At 34.2% G+C, this 21,026-nt stretch overlaps 1 protein-coding gene across 2 annotated transcripts in view; it reads right to left on the minus strand.

Moving 5' to 3' along the window:
- The window catches only part of LOC145297552 (alpha-ketoglutarate dehydrogenase component 4-like), a 33,928-nt gene extending 17,867 nt beyond the window's left edge, over positions 1 to 16,061 (minus strand). For both annotated transcript variants that reach the window (XM_080143524.1, XM_080143523.1), the window contains exon 1: positions 15,962 to 16,061. In XM_080143524.1, the coding sequence (XP_079999650.1) occupies positions 15,962 to 15,991 (30 nt within the window). In that variant the 5' untranslated portion in view covers positions 15,992 to 16,061. The remainder of the gene's footprint in view (positions 1 to 15,961) is intronic.
- Positions 16,062 to 21,026: the final 4,965 nt, after the last annotated feature.

A 21,026-nucleotide genomic window follows, 5' to 3' on the forward strand; every position in this document is an offset into this window, starting at 1 on the left:
TACAAATTTGGAAAGAAAAATGAATAAATAAATAAATATAGACAAACTTTTCATTCCATTCATCATTTTTAATCCTCTTATATGATATTTATATGAGGCGTCTGTGTTTGAAAAGCCATGTTTTCTTTTTTTTTGTTGTTTTTTTGTAGATGGGAATAATCATGTCTATTTTATTATATATAGAAATAGAAATGTAATTGAAAATATAATATATGACTAGTATTAAAAGCCAATGTTTTTCTGTTGGACATTAGCAAAATTTCACACATAATAAGTCATATTTTTCTTATTTGTATGCAAATTTTTTAAAACGTAGATGGAAAAAGAATAAAATCAGCATTCCAACGATGTTAATTTCATGTGCGTTAAATATTTTTGTTTCAGAATATTTGAGATGTGGATTGATAAGTTGGATTATTTTGACTACTGTTCTCATCTTTAGTTTTATTCACACAATGTTTCAGCCAATGTAACCTCTGACCTCATTCAGGTGTATCTTGTCCAACTCTGGAATTTTTCTGTCAAATTCAGGAATCTGTATGGAATTCAAAAAGATTCACCTGAAGAAGGTCAGGGTTTACATTGGCCAAAACGTTGTGCGAATAATACTCCAGAAAACAGTAGTTTGAGTAATCCAAATCAAATATTTTTGGTACACTTACTGAACTTATTGAACCAAGTTGAAATAATAACGGTATTATTTAGAAAGCCATTCTTAACATGGGAAGAGGAGAGTGTTTTGCAACTATTCTGTACTTTAACCTAACAATTTAATAAAAAAATACCAAAACTTTAATTTAACTTGAAAATACTATTAAAAAATAGTGCGGTTCGATAAGTGCATAAACACCATATTTTAATACTTCAAATTGAAAATGAAATTGGAAAAACGCTCCAAACTAACAAACCAGAACGAGAAACTTTTCATTTTCATATATCTTAAAAACAACAACAAAAAAAAAAGTTGTCTTCTTTTATATGCTGAATGAAAGCAAAATATAGACAAATATATATACATATATATACTCATGTGAAGAGTAAACTAACATCGAACTCCAATTGAAATTTGACAGGGTTAGATTTGATTGGATATTCTTGAGATTTTAAATGTTATTTAAACCCATATGACCAGTTTTAGTATTTTGTTATTTGAGTTTTTATGACCAATAGCAACTGAAGGTATGACCAATTAAAGTTAATTGAAAATATTTTGAAATTGATAAGTAGGGCTAGGACAATAGAATGTTCTTCTCATTGTTTTAACTCTCCAGTATATATCTGACACAGTTAATCAAGCGAGAACCACATCACTCTATATAAGACCATATAAGATCTCAATGGATATATAATCGAGTCAAAATAATGAAAAGAATATTCTGTTGTCCTAACCCTATTGATAAGGTAAGTCAACATATATCATTAAGTTTTATATTGATAATAGTTTCAGAATTATTTGTGTGCATATGTAAATATTTGATAATTATTAATAGTGCAGAAATTTCTTTAAAACTTTGTTTTGTTGAATTCAACAAGTCGCTAGTGGAATAACTAAGGTTAACTTGATTTCACTGTAGCCACATTGTGAGTTTGCATTCTCTGCTAAAAAAATAGAAAATTCTTTCATATTTTTTCTGTGTATGTTCTCATTCTTTTAAACAACTCTTTTAGTCTGAGTTCGATAATTTAAAAAATAATCTTTGGTTCAAGTTTTTTAAAGCTTATTAATAGACAGACCGTTTGTTTGCAATCCTTCTAGACTAAGGCAAATTAAATTTGTGTCCCAACCAAAGGAGTTCCTTTTTAGGAAGCTGGTTTTCTCCAACATTAAAAACTACTTTGTGTAATTCTGTCCTGTGGGGAGGCAAGTAAATAGGAATTCTATTGTTTTTTTTTTTAGACACTTTCTACACATACATGTTAAAATGCATGATAAAAATGGCAAAAATGAATAACTAGGAAAAATACCACAAAGCAAGAACATAGAAAAGAAACAAACATAATAAATATCCATCTTGTGTAGAAGATGAATTTGTTCAGTTGTCAGTGGTTTTACTGTCAGTCGTTCAGAAATATATTATTGGCTATATAAGAGACAAGCATAATCTTGTATAGAAAATGATCACCTACATTCCGACCAGATAGCATTTGAATGACAGGTAACTATTTTAGATGTTAAATGTAACCATATTCTTTATTTCCTTTGGGAAGGAGGGCTGTTGCTACACAAACACAGAGTTTGGACAGTGGTGCTTAGAATTACAGATTTTATCCAACTTTTTTCCCGTATACTATGGAAGAAATATATATATATATATATATATAGGACCTTATGAAATACTTTACAATCTGTATTATACAATATTTTAGTTTTAAAAACCTTGAAATTTATATATTTAATTCATAATTCATGTTTTAAGATAAAAAGATACACAAAATCTGACTGAATAATCAGAAAGAGCACATAATTTTATACAAGAGTACCAAGTTTCATAAGAATAAGTTAAAAAATGTTGGCGAAATTATTGAATTTCTTCAAATGATGAGGTCCATATTTTGACCCACTTTTTTAAAGAATTATTAAAGAAAAATGTCAAATGGAAAACACAAATTTTGGCACTAAATTCTTGTAACTTTTGAATCACTGTTGGCATTTGCACAATTCCCAAGATTTTGAGCCTTTCTTATACAGTTTTTTTTTCAAATTCATAAAATAACAATTAGCTAAAAAGAAAAAAAAAATCAATTTGTTAATACTAACCTAGCATAAATGAAAAAAATATTTTCTGTTCAGATTAATTACATTTTAAGGGAGGTAATTCAAATTGAATTACTCTTTCTTTTATATTACAACTCTGTATTTAAGAGCTATTTTGTGAATTCCAGGCACCCCAAAATAAAGCAAATTGGAACAAAAAATGCCTCAGTTTAGAAGGATTTTTTCTTTACTGACTGAGAGACAAGTAAATAGGACACAATCTCTGCAACGTTTTTTAAATATACACCCACTCTTAAATACGAAAAAACAAACAGAACATTTTTAATTTTATAAAAATGGAAAAGTGTAAAATTTTGTTCCTGATATTTTTCATAAATAAAATTATGTATTTGTTAAATGTTATTTTGTTTGTTTATAAATTTTTCTTACTGAAAAAAATATCTGCAATGTTTTTCCTTTTTTTATTTAATAAATACAAGAATAGTTTTAATTAAAATGTTTTTACTATTATCCTTCTGCTTACAAATCTAATCTACACATGTCAGTAAACGGAAATAAAAGCAATCGGTGTCACCCTGTCATTTCCGTATGTACTTTGTTTTGGTGTACCTGAAATCCATCCAATCCATTTTATGAAAAAGAAATAAAAATGTTTAAGAATTTATATTAACAAAAAAATTTTTTTTTTTAAAATGCATCAATTTTTTTTTTTTTTTCAAAGGAATCACTACTTATCAAGGCCCAAAGGTCACTCGAGGATAACAGTTAATGAGTGTATAGTAGTCAATGGGACAATATTGTGGTAATTGTTAGTAGTGGAAATTTGGTAAATTGGATTACTTAAGTGGATGGCTCATCGAGAACTTGTTTACATTGGACTTGAAGACAAGACAAGTGTTTTTTGTGAAAGTTTGTGAACCATAGATTGGAACTCAGACTTGCCATGAAAATAACGATAAAGCAGAGACAGGCTGGCAACGCCTCTTCTGTGGGAAAAAGGTTGCGGGAAAGAGAAAAGGGCATCCCCTACTAGGCTACAATGTCTAAAGAAGCAATTTAAATAATAAATAATAAATGACATAACAAAAAAAAAAAACTCATTTCATTTCAGTTAGGTATCCACATTTTAATTATAACGACCGTATTTATTCCAAAAAGAATATAAATTACATATTTTTAAAATATATTAACGGCTATATAACGTTAAAAAAAAATATTAATCTCTTCACAACGCTATAATTTATTTTAATTTCCTATAACTTCTTTTCGTTCTGAAATAGAACAATGTCATCCTTTTCACAACAAGTTTAAGAAACAATGAATATTAAATTGTCAGAAAACTAGGCATGGATGGCAGAATGATTAACTTGTATTTGTGTCTGGTATCCATTTCCTCTCATCTTTTCAACTTGTGAAGAAGACAATTTTTTCCTTCATTTTCTAGTTTAAACTGGTTACACATGATCTATGAGTATTTGCCATTTGTGCATTACTGTTATTTTGAACAACTTTTTTTGTTTTGTTTTCATTTTTAAGAACTCCTTTCAGGGGGAGACAATTCAAGAAAACCCTAAACTTTATATCATTTTTTTTTAAACTTGGGACCAGAAAAAAATATTGACTTTTTTTTACAGTCTCAAAGACTTATCTTCCTCCAAAATGTATTCATTTCCTTATAAAAAAAAAAAAAAATTTTTTTTTTTAAGTCACTCATTCCAATAATAATTTTTCAACACTATAAGTTATACATTTTTATATAACGACAACTTTCATCCATTTCAGAATTTTCTTAATTTCATTTTAATTCAATAAATGTTCAGATAATTAATGTTTTATTTTGTGTTATTGTATTACTTCAGTGTATTTGTTTTGTTAAAAGCTATGTAAAACTTTGACATTTTCGAGTCGGGTCTTCTTGAATTGTTTCCCCCCTAAAAGGAGTTCTTAAAAAAATGAAAACAAAACATTTTTCCAAAATAACATGAATGCATAAGCACCAAATATTTTTATAAAATAATTCCTGTTTCCAAAACAGTAAGGGTTAGGGTCATATGATGTGACAATTAAACCACTTAATGATTTATGGGGCTTTTTGCAAAATGTTCATGCGAGTTTATTATAATAATCTAACCTATGTTTAGTAAATATTAAATTTCTCTCAAGGTTTAAACATGTGATTTGATAATTTCTTGGCAAAGATTTTCACAACAAACATAATCTGACCATATTTTTTGGTAGGAATGGTTAGAATCTAAACAAGCGTGATCTGAAAACCTGAAAGAAATTCAGTGTTCTTGTAAAACATGATTTTATCATTAATTAGCTGGGTGACTGTGTATCATAAATGGATATAAAAAAAAATATACATTTTAAGTAAAAACACTCTTACATACTGACGTGGTATGCTGAAATTGATAAAAATTCCAGAAATTATTAAAAATAATTGAGTTTAAGTTAGAACTATTTTTTACTAAACAATATCATTATTATCGTATGTTCTCGATCGACCATTTGCTGATCTATGTATCTATAAAAGTGAAAATGTCTGTGTGTGTGTGTGTACATTTACCTATCAAATAACTGTCAATTTTCAGTCTACAGACTCGAGATTTGACATAAGAGATATTAAGATTTGGGACAATTTTTTTTAATCAGTTTTCAGCCAGAAATTTGGTTGTCAAGGGGTCAAAGTTCAACGATTTGATCTTTGAAAACTCTACCAAACTCCTCTGGCAATTTTGGGTCTAAACACTTGACATTTTAAATGTAGGTTACTTAGACATAGATCAAACTTTTTAATTAGATTTGAATCCAAAAAAATAAATGTTAAGGGATCAAAATTGGGGTCAAAGTTAAAAAAAATTGACCTCTGTGGTCTCTACTAAATTACTCAGACAATTTCTGGTCTAAACATTTGAAATTTTACATAAAGGGTATTCAGAGATAGGGCAAGCTTTTTAATCGGTTTGGAACAAAAATTTGAGCTGCCAAGGGGTCAAAGTTCAAAAGATTTGACTTTTGCAGTGTCTAGCAAACTACTCAGCCAATTTTGGGTCTAAACATTTGAAATTTATACATAAAGGGTATTCAGACATGCGGCAAGCATTTTCATCAGTTTTGGGGCAAAAATGTAGCTGCCAAAAGGTCAAAGTTGAAAGAGTTGACCTTTGCAGATTCTACCAAATTTCTCTGCCAATTTTGGGTCTAAGCACTTGAAATTTTAGATGTAGGTAACTTGGATATGGGTAAAACATTTTCTTTTGAAATAATAAATGTTAAGTCAAAATTGGGGTCAAAGTTTAAAAAGATTGACCTCTGTAGTCTCTACGAAATTATGCAGACAATTTTTGGTCTAAACATTTGAAATCTTACATAAAGTGTATTCACACGTAGGGCAAGTTATGAACAGTACATAGGGCCCGAGTAGAGCTAGTTTGAAATAAAAATTAAGTGAAAACAAATGGTATTGTTCGATTAATTTTTTTCTTCTAATTATTTTTCTACTCGATAAGTTTTTGTAATTTTTATTAATTTCAATATGACGCATATCACCTAATAGTGTATTTACTTAAAACATTTTTTATATTCAATTATAATATGCAAACACTATTAGCTGCACTTACCTTTCATCACATTTCTTTCTTTGAAACTATCAAATTATTTTTTTAAAGAATTTGAAAAGTAAATTTAAAATATAATGATATCTTTTGGTCATTAACTGAAAAAAAAAAAAAATGTTATAAAATCATAACTAATTTTCTCAAGTTAATGTTTTAATTTCTATAAAATTATTGGATGTAAACAGCTTTGAAAACTCGTAATCATTTAATACAGGATTAAGGATTTGATAAAAATTTTAAAGCCAGTTTAAATGCTTCAAAATTTTTAAACGTTACAAAATAAGTAATTCTTTATTTTTCTTTTTAAACATCAAAATGGCCAACGTGCTTGCAAAGAAACTGAAATACATTCTGTTGGATTTAATTTTATTAGCATTACCAGTTGATTTTTTCTTTTTAGATAATTGTAATTTTATCAACTTGCCCGAAAAGAGCTATGTAAAAGATGCTTAAAACCGTTTGAATTATGCAAATATCATCAGTAGTTCAAAAGTTATGGGAATTTTAAGTGCCAAAATTTAGGCTTTTCTGTGGACATTTTTCTTTAGAAAAAGTGTGCTAAATTACGGACCTCAACATTTCAAGAAATTTGGTAATTTCACCACCATTTATTTATTTTTAAAGCTATTCTCATGAAACTTGGCACTCTTATGTAAAATTGTGTGCTCTTTCTGATTATGCACTCAACTCTGATGTATCTCTTTGCTTCTGATGTGATCTCGAACGTTCTTTCCATCTCAAACATAATCATTTTTTAAAGTCTTTATTTTTCCCTACCAGTGATGTCATTTCGCATACATTTGCATATACACATTCATGCTATGTTACAGTTTTACGACAGCTTTACAACATTAGGGAGTGTTGAAGGCTTTTGTGGCAATCGGTTTTACGATCATTGGAGCTGTAACAATTTACAATAGTCAGTGTCGACACGACTTCTGAGTTAGATTCAGTTGAAGGCAGATCGTGGCTCAAAGGAAATCGGGAAATGAATTGATCATGAACACAAGTCTCGACAGAAGGTAGAGGTGGACCTTAACATTTACAGGGTCGATGGTGTCACACATGCACTGAGAGTGCAACTAAAATTTACAGAGACTGTTGGAGTTTGTGTTTTCCTTTGGAATTGTGTTTTGTATTTTTTATATAGTTGTGAACCCATGCACTTCCTCAGCAGTTGCCAATGTATAAGAGATAACATGGCCATCTACGGGATCTACAAAATTAAGGCTGTGGTGGTGGTTCACTGTTAAATGGTGATACCCCTCTCCTCCCACTTTGCTGTAAGACCTCCAACAGTCTGATACGACCGTGGTCCCCGGCAGAATGCATTTTCTTATTAGTGGAAGGAGGGTTTCGGCATTCCTATTTGGTACATTAACCAAAACACCCTCCTTTTCGGCGGGGTTGGCTTATCCACCAAAGACCCACACTGGTGTTAGACATCTGCCAACATTGTGTTTCCGGCGGTTGAAGAAGACAGACTCGTCGATTTCGACCGTATGGCCTGGATCTTCTATCTGCTGAGGATTCCTGAGAAAGTAATCCCGGCACATATCAAAATTCTCGTCTGCTGCTCGATGTGCACGCACACGCGTCGAGTTGAAACTAAGCGCACAGCGTTTTGATTGGCTGATGACCATGTTTCGTCAGACAGCAGCAAAATCCGAGCTGTTGACGTCATGTGCCGGACAACGCCAAGCAAATGCTGAGTTATGTCTGGTTTATTAAATGCACAAGTACACATTATTTTTCTTTTATAATTGAAATTTCCACAAACTCATTTGTTTACGATTTATGCACAACAAATCTATGTCAAGATTACAACAAAATTGTTGGCTGCAAATCCAACGCTATATTAAATGGTTAATGTATTTTGATATCAGTTCCGACTCTAAACTAGGATTCACCTAACATTAAAGAGTCATTTACATTATTCCAATGTTTGGCACTATTTTTCACAATTAATGGAACAAAGAACAAAAAGAAAAAAAAGAAAAAATACCTATTACATATTACTGAAAAAGAAGGAACAGAGATGATTAACAGCTGACTTGTATCAAGAGAGAAGCATAAAAATGCTAAAAAATGTCTCAATGCTTTCATTGGAGGAGCTAGAACCGGCAACAAACCACCAGATATGTAAGCTTCAGCTTCAGTTCAGTAATACAAACAAAAGCTGATCGAGACAACACATTCTTATACAGAAGCCGTTAACTAGTGAAGAAATGCAATATCAAAACCTACAAATTGAATGGTAGAATTACTTATTGCCAAAACGGTTATACCAGATTTACAGAAAGAACTTTTGAATAAACCAAAAGGCTGCAAAATTAACATGCACACATGAAGCTTCAACCATTACACAGCCCATCATCTTCACAGGAAGACAACATAAATGGTGGTAATATGACAGCCCTAAAAAATATTTCCTCTACTGCATCTCTAGGTGTATCAGAAGCCGCCATTAAAAATGCCACATATGAACTTTAATAATTCAACTTAGTATTTTTCAAAGCTTATAACTACTTGAAAAATGTAATTCAAACCCTAATTTTTTTTCAATTAAAGGAGCAAAGACCAAATTTTAAAAAAACAGGTTTAATAGCAAATTATGCAATATTTATTTTTTTAAATTGGTTTTCTTTAAAAAAAGATTTAAAGAAAATCAACAAAATTTTACTTTGATTATAAAAAATATATATAAATTCCAAAAAATCACTTACCTATAAAAAGTACTATTCAATGGGTACTTTCATTGTTAAGAATTTATCCATATTTATACTTATATTCCATGCCCTTTTTAAATAAAATACTTTTTAAAACAAGGATTAAAAAAAAAAAAAAAAAAATGTGAACTCGGATTTTTTAAACTGTTCAAATAAAGGGAGACAAACGTCATATTTTATTCGCCTTTATCTTCCGGTGGCTTGAAAGGGACATAATTAATATCTCTTTCTATTACGTGCTGTAAACCAAAATTAGTATTTTGGTGCCTCTGTAGTTAAAAAATGAACACATTCACTTATAAGTTTTTGCCTTTATAAAAAAAAAAACACTCGGACGATTTTTTTTTATTCTCTTAAAGAAATATATGAATTTTTTATTTAATATATTTTAATTCTTCTTTATAGAGTGAATTTTTTTTTAATATCTAAAAAAGAAAACATGGAATGAAATAGAAAAAATTGTCGTCAGATCCAATATGTACTTGACAATCTAAGCATAACATATGCTTCCACTTAAAAAAAACCCCCAAAAAACCCAAAGGTTTTACACTTTGGACTTTACAGGTAAATTTCCAAAAAAATACTTCTTTTTTTTGTTTTAAATTAGAATATTTTATTTATTGATCTTTTATCTTCAATTTGTGATATATAAAACTTTGGTGAGTAAATTAATTATTAAAATTTTAATAGGCATTTCAAAATGGGAAGGGGGGGTGAATTTAAAAAAAAAACCGTTTGTCTAAAATATTATATTTGGTTTATTGGAAAGAGCATAAAATTTCACATTGATTCTGACAATATCGTAAAAATTGAACCAATAGAAAAATTTTAATAGATTATTAAAGTTTAAAAATTGAAAAATATTAAACTCATAAAATTCAATTGATTTCATTTGATAAAAAAAAAAAAAAAAAATGGCTGCATGAAGGCGCGCAGGCACTTTGTAAGCACAGGTTTTTAAAAAATAATAGAAATATTATTTTTTAAACAACTTTAATAGTTTATTTTGGAAGTATAGTCCATAAAGAAAATAAACAACCCACAAGAGAAATTACGAGTTTTTTATATTTCATTCACAGTATTAGGGGTGTCAAAAATTCCCCCTAAATTCTGATACCCCTACTGCATCTCCTCCATCTTTGCCGTCGATGGCTGTTCAACAGTTGACTGAAGTAAAAGATTCCTAAGGAAATATCCTCATCTCAAGTTCTTCCTCTGGCAATTAACAACCGAAAAAAAAATTGTTTTTAAATTTCTGTGGACCCCCCCCCCCAAAAAAAAAAAAACTTGACTGAACAAAAAGTCTTGAAAATAAAAAAAACGAAAAAAAAATAAAAATAAAAAATATACTTACAAAAAAGAAAAGAAAAAAAACGTGTACTTACATCTAACAATTATACAGTTAAAAAAATCTTCTCTTGAAGAAAAAAACAAACTTTGATAAATATTTTGATAAATATTTTGAAAAAAAAAAAAATAAATAAATAAATACAAAAATAAAATAAACATTTTCATTTTTCAAGGTAGGTTTTTTGTTATTTTTGATTATTTGTATTTTTTCCCCGTTTTTTCTTGTCTTCGTCTGTTACGACGCTCAGCTGACACCAATGATTGCTGGTCTCAACCGATCCATGCTTGATAGAAATTCACAAGAATTCAGGTCAAATTATGCATCTCCAAGGGAACGCCGGACACCCAGGCTAGTCTATATTATATTTCTCTTTGTCTGTCTGTTCCATTTTTTCCCCCTTGAAAACTACTAGGCTGTCTGAAATTTTGCATAGACTTTTGCTATGAAAAACGCGACTAAGTATTATTCGATGTACAGGGATTAGTCACCACAATACCACATTTATTCTAGAAGTTTGGCATAAAGAAAGCACTTATTCTAAGTGTATCAGAATTTTTTGGGAATTTTTGACACCCCTAACATGAAACTGCGAATAAAATATAAAAAACTCGTAATTTCTCTTTTAAAAGTGGGTTGTTTATTTTCTTTATGGAATATACTTCCAAAATAAACTATTAAAGTTGTTTAAAAAATAATAGAAATATTTTTTATTTTTTAAAAAATAGTGTTTACAAAATGCCAGCGCGCCTTCATGTAGCCATTCTTTTTTTAACGTGATAAAATCAATTGAATTTTACGAGTTAATTTTTTTTTCAATTTTTAAACTGTAAAAATCTATCAAAATTTTTCTATTGGTTAAATTTTTACAATATTTTCAGGGTCAAATGTGAAATTTTATGCGCTTTCCAATAAACCGAATATAATATTTTAGACAAACGTTTTTTTTTTAAATTCACCTCCCCCCATTTTGAAATGTCTATTAAAATTTTAATAATTGATTTACTCACTAAAGTTTTATATATCACAAATTGAAGATAAAAGATCAATAAATAATATATTATAAATTAAAACAAAATAAAGTGTTTTTTGGAAATTTACCTGTAAAGTCCAAAGTGTAAAACCTTTTTTATTTTAAAACCAAGTTGATTTTTTTTTTTTAATTGGAAGCCTATCTCTGCTTATATTGTCCAGTAAATATTGGACGCTGAAAACAATTTTTTCTATTTCATTCAATATTTTCTTTTTTTTAGATATTTAAAAAAAAATTCACTCGATTAAGAATTAAAATATAATAAAAAAATTATGTATTTCTTGGAGAAATAAAAATATAATAAAAATTCCTCTACTGTTTTTTTTTTTTTAAAGGCAAAAACTTATAAGTAAAATTTGACTATTTTCAAACTATGGGAACACATATTTCTTCACGCTCAAGGCTAGACAGCTAACGCGAACGTGTGGTTTTTACTATCTTCTGTCCATCCATAGTTCTAAACAAGAACAAACCGGTACTTCAGTTTTTTCGAAAAGAACATAAAAATGCTTGCGTATTGGTGCCTTTTTCAAATAGTCGTTTAAAAAATTCTTTTATTTAAAAAATAAATGGAATTTAAAATATAAATATGGATAAATTCTGAACAATGAAGAATGGAACTACATATTCAATAGTATTTTTTATAGGTAAGTGATTTTTTGGAAGTTATATATATTTTTTATAATCGAAGTAAGTAAAATTTTGTTGATTTTCTTTAAATCTTTTTTAAAGAAAACCGATTTAAAAAAAACAAATATTGCATGATTTGCTTTTAAACCTGTTATTTTTTTTTTTAATTTGATCTTTGTTCCTTTAATCGAAAAAAAAAAATTAGGGTTTGAATTACATTTTTCAAGTAGTTATAAGCTTGTAAAGATGGGAGGTCGAATTATTCAATTTTTTTTCACGCATTCTTAAGATCGATTTCTGACACTGCTAGTGAAATGGGCTACTTTTCCCCCGTTTTTAACAGGCTAAAATGTCTAATAATCTTAATATTGGTGAAAAGGATGTAACAATGTTATCGTTTTCTTTGTAACTTGTTTTATTTTTATGTATATATGCTCGTCAAAGTTTTTTTTACGTGTCTTATTAGTTCTTCCATTTAATACACATAACACAAACAAGACCTAGTCTTTATCACAGTAGCCGCTTACGCTTCAGTGGCAACAAGACTGATTTGGGTCGAATATAAATAAAGAAATAAAAAGAAAATGTTTCGATGCTTAGCATTTATGTTACCGCGCTATTTTTAAAAATCGTATTTTAAAGTTAAATTCGAGCTTTATGATATCTTTTTTTTTATTTATTAAATTGTTAGGTGAAAGTACAGAATAGTTACAAAACTTCCCTCCTTTCCCCATATTAAGAATGGCTTTCTAAATAATTGTTATTTTAGTAGGGCAACACAAGTGCAATAGTACCAATGTCTCAATCGTACACATGAAACGTTGAACCAAAAAGTCGTATCTTTAGAAAACTAATCGAGAACGAGGCCAGCTCAGGAAGGAGGATAACTCGTTTATAATCCTTCCATTTAACTCGAACTACGAACTTAAATTATCATATTAGCTAGCCTATTTTTGGACGGGTTTATAAAGATGGCGACTAGATATTTTTGGCGTTTCACATGCATGATGAAACTTGCTACCAATGTTTTTATTTTTGTTTTTACAACTAAAGGATGGTTTAAAAAAAAAAAATTGGTGCTAGTGCACTTACTGATCCGTGCTATTTTTTTAATCGTATTTCCAAGTTTAATTAAAGTTTTATGATGCTTTTTTATTCAAGGTATAGAATAGGTACAAAACACAGTAAAATTTTACATTAAGACCCGTCTCACGTTCGTATAAAACGAAATATTGGGTTTGTATTACTGTACACATAGATTCGAAAAAGTTGTCAAAAAACAAATATATAACAAATAAATGTTATCAAAGGCAAGATAAGTTACTTTTCTACCTAACTGGATATATTTTTTGTGTTTTTATTCAATGTAACATGTTTATTCAGCTCGAAAAGCATACAGTGTTTACCGATGTATTGGAAAATTCAAAATGGCGCCCAACACTCTCTTTAACATGGTAAGTTTGGGAAAAGGTGTTATAAATAATAAACTAGACAAAATACTATTAAAAAAAACACCGAATATATGTCAACTTATGTCACGGTAACATATAATGAGCGAATTTCTAACAGTATTTTGTCTAGTTTATTATTTATAACATCTTTTCCTGAACTTACCGTGTTAAAGAGAGTGTCGGCCGCCATTTTGAATTTTCCAATACATCGATAAACACTGTATGCTTTTCGAGCTGAATAAACATATTACATTGAATAAAAACACGAAAAATATATCCAGTTAGGTAGAAATGTAACTTATCTTGCCTTTGATAACATTTATTTGTTATATATTTGTTTTTTGACAACTTTTTCGAATCTATGTGTACAGTAATACAAACCCGAAATATTTTTTTTTGTAGATTTTGGTGTGCTAAAAACGAATCTGAAAACCGTTTCCGTCGCAATGATATGAAGAAATTACTTTTTCGAAAAGTGGGTGATCACTTTTCCATATAAATTTAACTTAAAATGAGTACCCACTTTCTGGCCACCTGAGAGAGGGGCATTTTAATGTTTATTGGCTAAAAGGTTTCGATTTTTTTTTTTCATCTTTCAATAAAGACACGAGGAAATTAAAAAATAAAGAAAAATCGGTATTATTTTACTTTAAAGTTCGTCTCACATTTGTATTAAAAAAAAAGATTTTTTTTGTAGTTTTCGGTGTGGCACTTTAAAAGAATATGATAACCGTTTCCGTCGCAAATTTACCGTTTGTATGGTATTAACCCCTTAGTTCTCGGACTATTTTTCATTTCATAGCCCAGCCTTCGTTTACGCTACGCGCGAGCATAAAAAAGGCTGTTAAATGTGCACTCGCGTACCAAACTGCCTTGTCACAGTGTAGTATTGGCGTAAAATTAAAATTAGACAAAAAACAAGTAGTTTTCCAAATATTAAGCCATGTAATTCTATATTATCACGGGTGGCCATTTTGTACGCGCAAGCGCGCACATGGCCTACGCTCGCCATGTGACAAGTCAGTTTGGTATGCGAGTGCACATTTAACAGCCTTCGTTTATGCTCGCGCGTAGCGTAAACGAAGGATAGGCTGTGAAATGGAAAATAGTCCCAGAGTTCAGGGGTTAATACCATGCAAAAGAAATAAAAAAAAAAACTTTCTCGCCAATAAACACAAAAAATGCTTCCTCTCTCAGGTGGCCAGAAAGTAGGTGCTCATTTTAAGTTAAATTTACATGGAAAAGTGATCACCCACTTTCCGAAAAATAAATTTTTTCATATCATGAAAACTATTTTTTTGCGACGGAAACGGTTTTCAGATTCGTTTTTAGCACACCGAAATCTACAAAAAGATTTTTTTGTTATATACGGACGTGAGACGGGCCTTAAAGTAAAATAAAAACCCAAAACACCCTCCCTTCCCCATGTTAAGAATGGCTTTTAAATAATAACGTTATTATTTCAGCACGGACCAATAAGTGCACTACTACCAAAAAATTATTTGGAAAGCGTACCCAAAACCTATTTCACTCTAAATAGTTTAAGTGATTAAAATAGGAATTAACCTACAGATTCCATGCTTGAAAAAATGGTATCCAAAGGGTTTCAGTACTTAAGGAATCAGTCTAGAGTATCAACGAAGAATCCCAAGTTAGCCGAGGAAATAACCGAAGCAGTTTACGATTTGAAGGCCACTTTTTTTTTTTTTTTTTTTTAAGGGGATAAAATTATTGGTGTTTTTCCAGAATTTGAACCGAATCAAACCAAATTGGCTTGCTTGGGAGTCGTTTAGCGTTAAGCTTAAAAAAAAATAAATAAACAATTTGGTTCAAAAGTACTATATGTGCAATTTTAAAAGCCTAAACGTATTCATCGCATGCTTAATGTCGTCTGCCTTTCATATTCTTTCGTAAACTACTTTAACCATTTCCGAGACTGGCTCGGGATTCTCCGTCGACATTCGGAACTTATTCTGTAAGTACTAAAATCCTCTGAATACACATTCCATAAAAGTACTAATTTATACTTACATTTAATTTTTTTTTTTAAATGACATTTGTTAATTCACTTTTGTGGTTGATAATTTTTTTCATGTTGATTTAAAAGCAAAGAAAAAAAATTTAATTACGAATTATTATTTATAAACCAACTTTTAACTAATTATAGAAAGCGTCATAAAATATTAATTAAAACTTCGGCGTCCGGGAAGGTGACCAGATCGATTTTAAAAGAAAGGTCAAAGGACTTAAGAAACACATGGACAGTTTCTCGTGATATATTCCAACATATATCTTTCTAAAAAATAAATGACAACGTTGATTACGCGCAAACAAGGATCATTTGTAAGACCCTGAAGATGGGAATAGAGAACGACTTCATAAAACCAAGTTTTTATTTTGAATTTATACAAATAAACCAAAATACAGCACATACCCTTATTGTCCTCGCTCCAACAGACGCCATGTTTATAGAGCATCAGGAGAGTTCTGCACTCATGACAAGCAGAGTTACCTCCCTTGCATCGCCTTTAACTCCAAAAGTTTAAGCGCGCCATAGTTCTCTAAGAAAATTTTGAACTTGATCTGTCAGTGCCGGCAGTGACTGGTCAGCACAGATCCGAACGAACGTCTATTATGTTATTCTAATAATAGAAGAAACAGCGCTTGAATAGAATGGTGATCTTTTAAATCAATGCATTTCAGGTGAAAACATTACGTACTTATGTGTCATGTCAAAATTAGTATAACTTCCAAAAATTACGCAAAAATAATCCAATAAAAAAAAGAATTAAAAGTAAAAATAGAATTTATCGAGTTTTATTAACTTAAATTAAGGATTTGCCATTGTGAAACACTTCAAAATCTCAGAACGTATTTGTGGATGAATTTTTGTTTAGCAGGATCATTTTTGCGTAACTTTTGGAATTTATACTAATTTCGACATGGCAAATAAGTTTTTGCCTGAAATGCATTGCTTTAAAAGATCACCAACCTACGGGTGGAATGATAAAAATGTCAAAAGGAAACAACACTACAGCTTATTTTAAAATTTTTATTAAAAAAATTAGTTTGGGTAACTTTATTATGTAGTAGAGATGACATCTATTCACTCACCTCAATCACCGTCTTGATATAGGTCTGGAACTGGAAGCCTATCTTTTCCACAAGCGCCGGCGGAAGCTCAGCGAATACTTGGCGGATGGCAGCAATCAGGCTGGTTTTGATGCTGTGGGAGGTCATGTTGGTGATCTTCTCGACATATGACTTAATGAAGCTGTAACGTGCATCCAGGAGATAAGCGCCCGCGTGTTTGCGTGTTGTGTGGGTACGTGGGAGAGACGGATGAGGGGAAAAAGACTTACCTCGAGACCAGCTCAGCGTTACCGACCAAAAATAGAAAAGAGGACCAAGATGGCGACCGCCGTCTTTTGTAAAGTATGATGTCTCGCAAAGTCACACGAATTCTCGGAATATGCAAATTTAGCCGGCCTAGAACGACGATAAAAGCGGGTGAGGGGAAAGACGTGGGGGAGTGACGATTGAGTTGGCTGGGGAATCGTGTGGCTGTTGCTTCTTGTGCCGTGTTGAGGATATCTTACCGTGTTAAAGAGAGAGTCGGGCGCCATCTTGAATTTTTCCTTACATTTTTTTCCTACAAGCTATTCCGGCCATTTGGCCTCTAGGACTATGACCGAGTCGAAATTTGACTTAAAGCTCATACCCGAGTTTGACGGGTCCACGTCCATCGTCGACTGGGTTGAAAAGGTCGAGCTGACGTGCGACCTTTGTGAGGTGAAAAGGGTACACACTGTAATTCCCCTGAGATTGGCTGGGGGTGCCTTGAGTGTATATCAGCAACTCAGTGCTGCCGAAAAGGGAGATGTCACCGCAATTAAAGCTGCGCTGTACAAGGCATTTGCCATGGATCCTTGTACGGCCTATGAAAAATTTGCTTCCCGAAAACTTCTACCGGAGGAAAGCGTGGACGTTTTCTTCGCTGAGTTAAAGAAACTCGCAGTTCTGTTCGGTGGAGGGGTGTCGGAGCGGACGCTCGCGTACGCGTTTGTGGCGGGCCTTCCCACTCGGGTGAAGCAGCTACTGAGAGCCTCAACCAGCGTTTCAACAACGACCATGGAACACTTGATGGAACGTGCTCGAGCCATCATCAAAGATGAGGAGGACCTGGGGGAACCAGTTGTGATGGCGACACAGACAGGCCAGATTGGCGCTCGGGAGATTCCGAATCAGAACCCTGCAAGCAATGGGAAATGTTTTCGCTGCGGCCGACGCGGACATTTTGCAAGGAATTGCACCAACAGGGGGCGTGTGCGCTGTTTTAAGTGTGGCGGTTTGGGGCATCTAGCCCAAAACTGTGCGGGAAACGTATCAGGGGAGAGGACGTCAGCGCCGCCCTGCTCCCCGAGCAAAATTTGAACAAGGCGCAACCAGTAATAACCGTCTACGTAAACAGGATACCCTGCTCAGCACTTCTCGACTCAGGCTGTTCGCATACTATAGTGAGCACCAGGCTGTGGCCAAGTTTGACTAAGAGGAAGATCAAAGTCACCACGATAGGAGGCGAGACCCAGACATGCTGTGGAGCTGGAACTGTCAAGATCTACACGGACACCGGTGCAGCCACTAAGATCAATGTGCTCGTGACCCAAGGAAATCTCCTGGGGTTTGACCTGTTGCTCGGATACGATGCCATCAAGGCGCTGGGGGGAGTCGCAATTGATCGGGATGGAAAGGTGCGATTCTTAGAGGCTCCAGTGTGTGCAGCGCTCCATATCGATCGGCCGGATTTTACAGTGGACTACGACTCGCGCAAGAGGGCCTGGATTGCATCTTGGAAGTGGACCGAGGGAATGGCACCGACTAAACTCAAGAATGGGGTTGCAGAGTACCCTATACCCAGTGAGGCCCGAGCAGAATACGAAAAGGAACTAAAGGCGTGGATCCAAGATGGCTGGTTAATCCCCTACCCTGAGGACAAGCTTGGGCCTCCGAAGGGTCTAATACCCTTGATGGCAGTAGTCCAGCATAACAAGTCGAAAGTACGGCCCGTGCTAGACTATAGGGAGCTTAACAAGCATATTGAAGCCTACACTGCCGATGCTGACGTATGCGCCAGTAAGTTGAGGGAATGGCGTCAGAAAGGCACTAATGTCTCAATATTGGATTTACGAAAAGCCTATTTACAGGTGCGAGTTGATGAGACGTTGTGGCCGTTCCAGACAGTTTGGTTCCAGGGGCAGAGGTACTGCCTTACACGCCTTGGCTTCGGCCTAAATGTGGCACCACAGATCATGAAGACTATTGTCAACACAGTATTGTCCCAAGAAAAGCCCATGAGGGACTCAACGTCAGCTTACATTGATGACGTATACGTCAATGAAGATGTACAGTCTGCGTCGTGTGTCAAAGAAAAGTTGACTCAGTTTGGTCTGGAATGCAAGAATCCCGAACGTTTAAGGGAAGGAGCACGTGTATTGGGATTGGATGTTTATGAAGAGGATGGCACCCTACAATGGAGGCGTGGCAGTGAAATTCCAAGCATCCCCAACCTCGTTACAAGGCGGACCGTTTTTTCTTGGTGTGGAAAACTTGTTGGTCACTTACCGGTCTGTGGCTGGCTCCGCGCAGCTGTTGGTGTGATTAAACGCAGAGTAAATTTAACAACCACGGGTTGGGATGACATATCCGATGATGTCCTACTAACTCTGATGATTAAAGAGACACTGGAGAGAGTGAACAAGAAGGACCCTGCCTGTGGGCGGTGGTGTGTTAACGGAGACAACGTAGGTGTGTGGGTTGATGCCAGTTCTTTGGCGTTGGGAGTATCGTTGGAGCAAGGAGGAAACGTGTTCGAGGATGCGTGTTGGCTGCGGCCCGTAACAGATTCTCAGCATATCAACCTGGCAGAGCTGGACGCTGTTGTAAAGGGGGTAAATCGGGGCCTGCAGTGGCAGTCTAAGAAGTTGACCTTGAACACAGATTCTCTCTGTGTCTACCACTGGGTGTCTGACACACTTTCAGGACGGACACGAATCCGTACCAAGGCAGCAAGCGAAATGTTAATATGGAGAAGGCTAGACACGCTAAAAAACCTGGTATCTGAGTATGGGCTATCACTGAGCGTCACTCTGGTGGCATCACATTGTAATCGTGCTGACCAACTGACCCGTGTACCTCACAAATGGTATGAAGCCGCGAAGATGGGAATGGAGATTACTGCTCGATCTTGTGCAGTTGCAATCGACCCATGTCAAATACAAAAAATTCATGCACAGAGCGGACATCCGGGTATCAAGAGGACCCTTTATTTTGTGAGGCGTGCATACCCAGCAGTGACCAAGATGGATGTCAGACAGATCGTCAGAAATTGTGAGGCTTGCCAGTCTATTGATCCTGCACCAGAGCGATGGCAGAAGGGTCGCTTGGAAGTTGAGAGTGTGTGGCAGCGGCTGGCCATGGATATTACCCATTACAGTGGCAAGCCCTTTCTAACTCTCATTGATTGCGGGCCTACGAGATTTGCGGTGTGGCGGCAGATGACCAGACAGGATTCAGCAAATGTTGTTCGCCACCTATCATCCATTTTTTTTGAGCGAGGTGCGCCGGAAGAGCTCCTGACTGACAATGATGCAGCGTTTTGTAGCCAGCAAGTCCGGCAGTTGTTAGATGAGTGGGGCGTCCGTCTACGGTTGCGATGTGCGCATGTGCCATCAGGAAATGGCATTGCTGAAAGAAGCCATCGCAGCATCAAGAGAATTGCTGCCAGGAAGCGATGTACTATTGCGGAAGCAACATATTGGTACAACATTACGCCAAAGGACGGGACGTCCTCTTCAACCGCACCTGCGAATGCTATTTACACGTACCGAGTCGGAGTGAAGGGAATCAACACTACGCAGCCAACCGACAAGGGAACATATAACAGATATGAAGTGGGAGATCCAGTGTGGGTGCGGCCTCCAGGAAATCGGTGCACCGACAAGTTTAAGCGAGGACACATATCTGGAGTGATTAGCCAGCAGTCTGTTTTGGTCAATGGAACCCCACGACATGTGCGAGATCTTCGCTCAGCTACCGAGGTGCGTCATACAACTACAGAAGAAAGCAGTGAAGCGTCTAGCGATGAGCTGCCGATGCACGGATTCAGTGAGCCCCTTCCAGAGACTGATAGCGATACTTCATCTGATGAGGCGGAACCAGATCCAGAGCCCGAATCTGAAACAGTGAATGTACCTCTTCGCAGAAGCACACGCACTAAAAGGCCACCCCCCCAGTGCTCTCTATGTGATCATCAGATCAGGGGGGAGTGTAACGTGCATCCAGGAGATAAGCGCCCGCGTGTTTGCGTGTTGTGTGGGTACGTGGGAGAGACGGATGAGGGGAAAAAGACTTACCTCGAGACCAGCTCAGCGTTACCGACCAAAAATAGAAAAGAGGACCAAGATGGCGACCGCCGTCTTTTGTAAAGTATGATGTCTCGC

This window comes from Euprymna scolopes, chromosome 18 (assembly GCF_053919585.1).
Source record: "Euprymna scolopes isolate OS-2025 chromosome 18, ASM5391958v1, whole genome shotgun sequence".
In the NCBI taxonomy this organism is placed as follows: Eukaryota; Metazoa; Mollusca; class Cephalopoda; order Sepiida; family Sepiolidae; genus Euprymna; species Euprymna scolopes.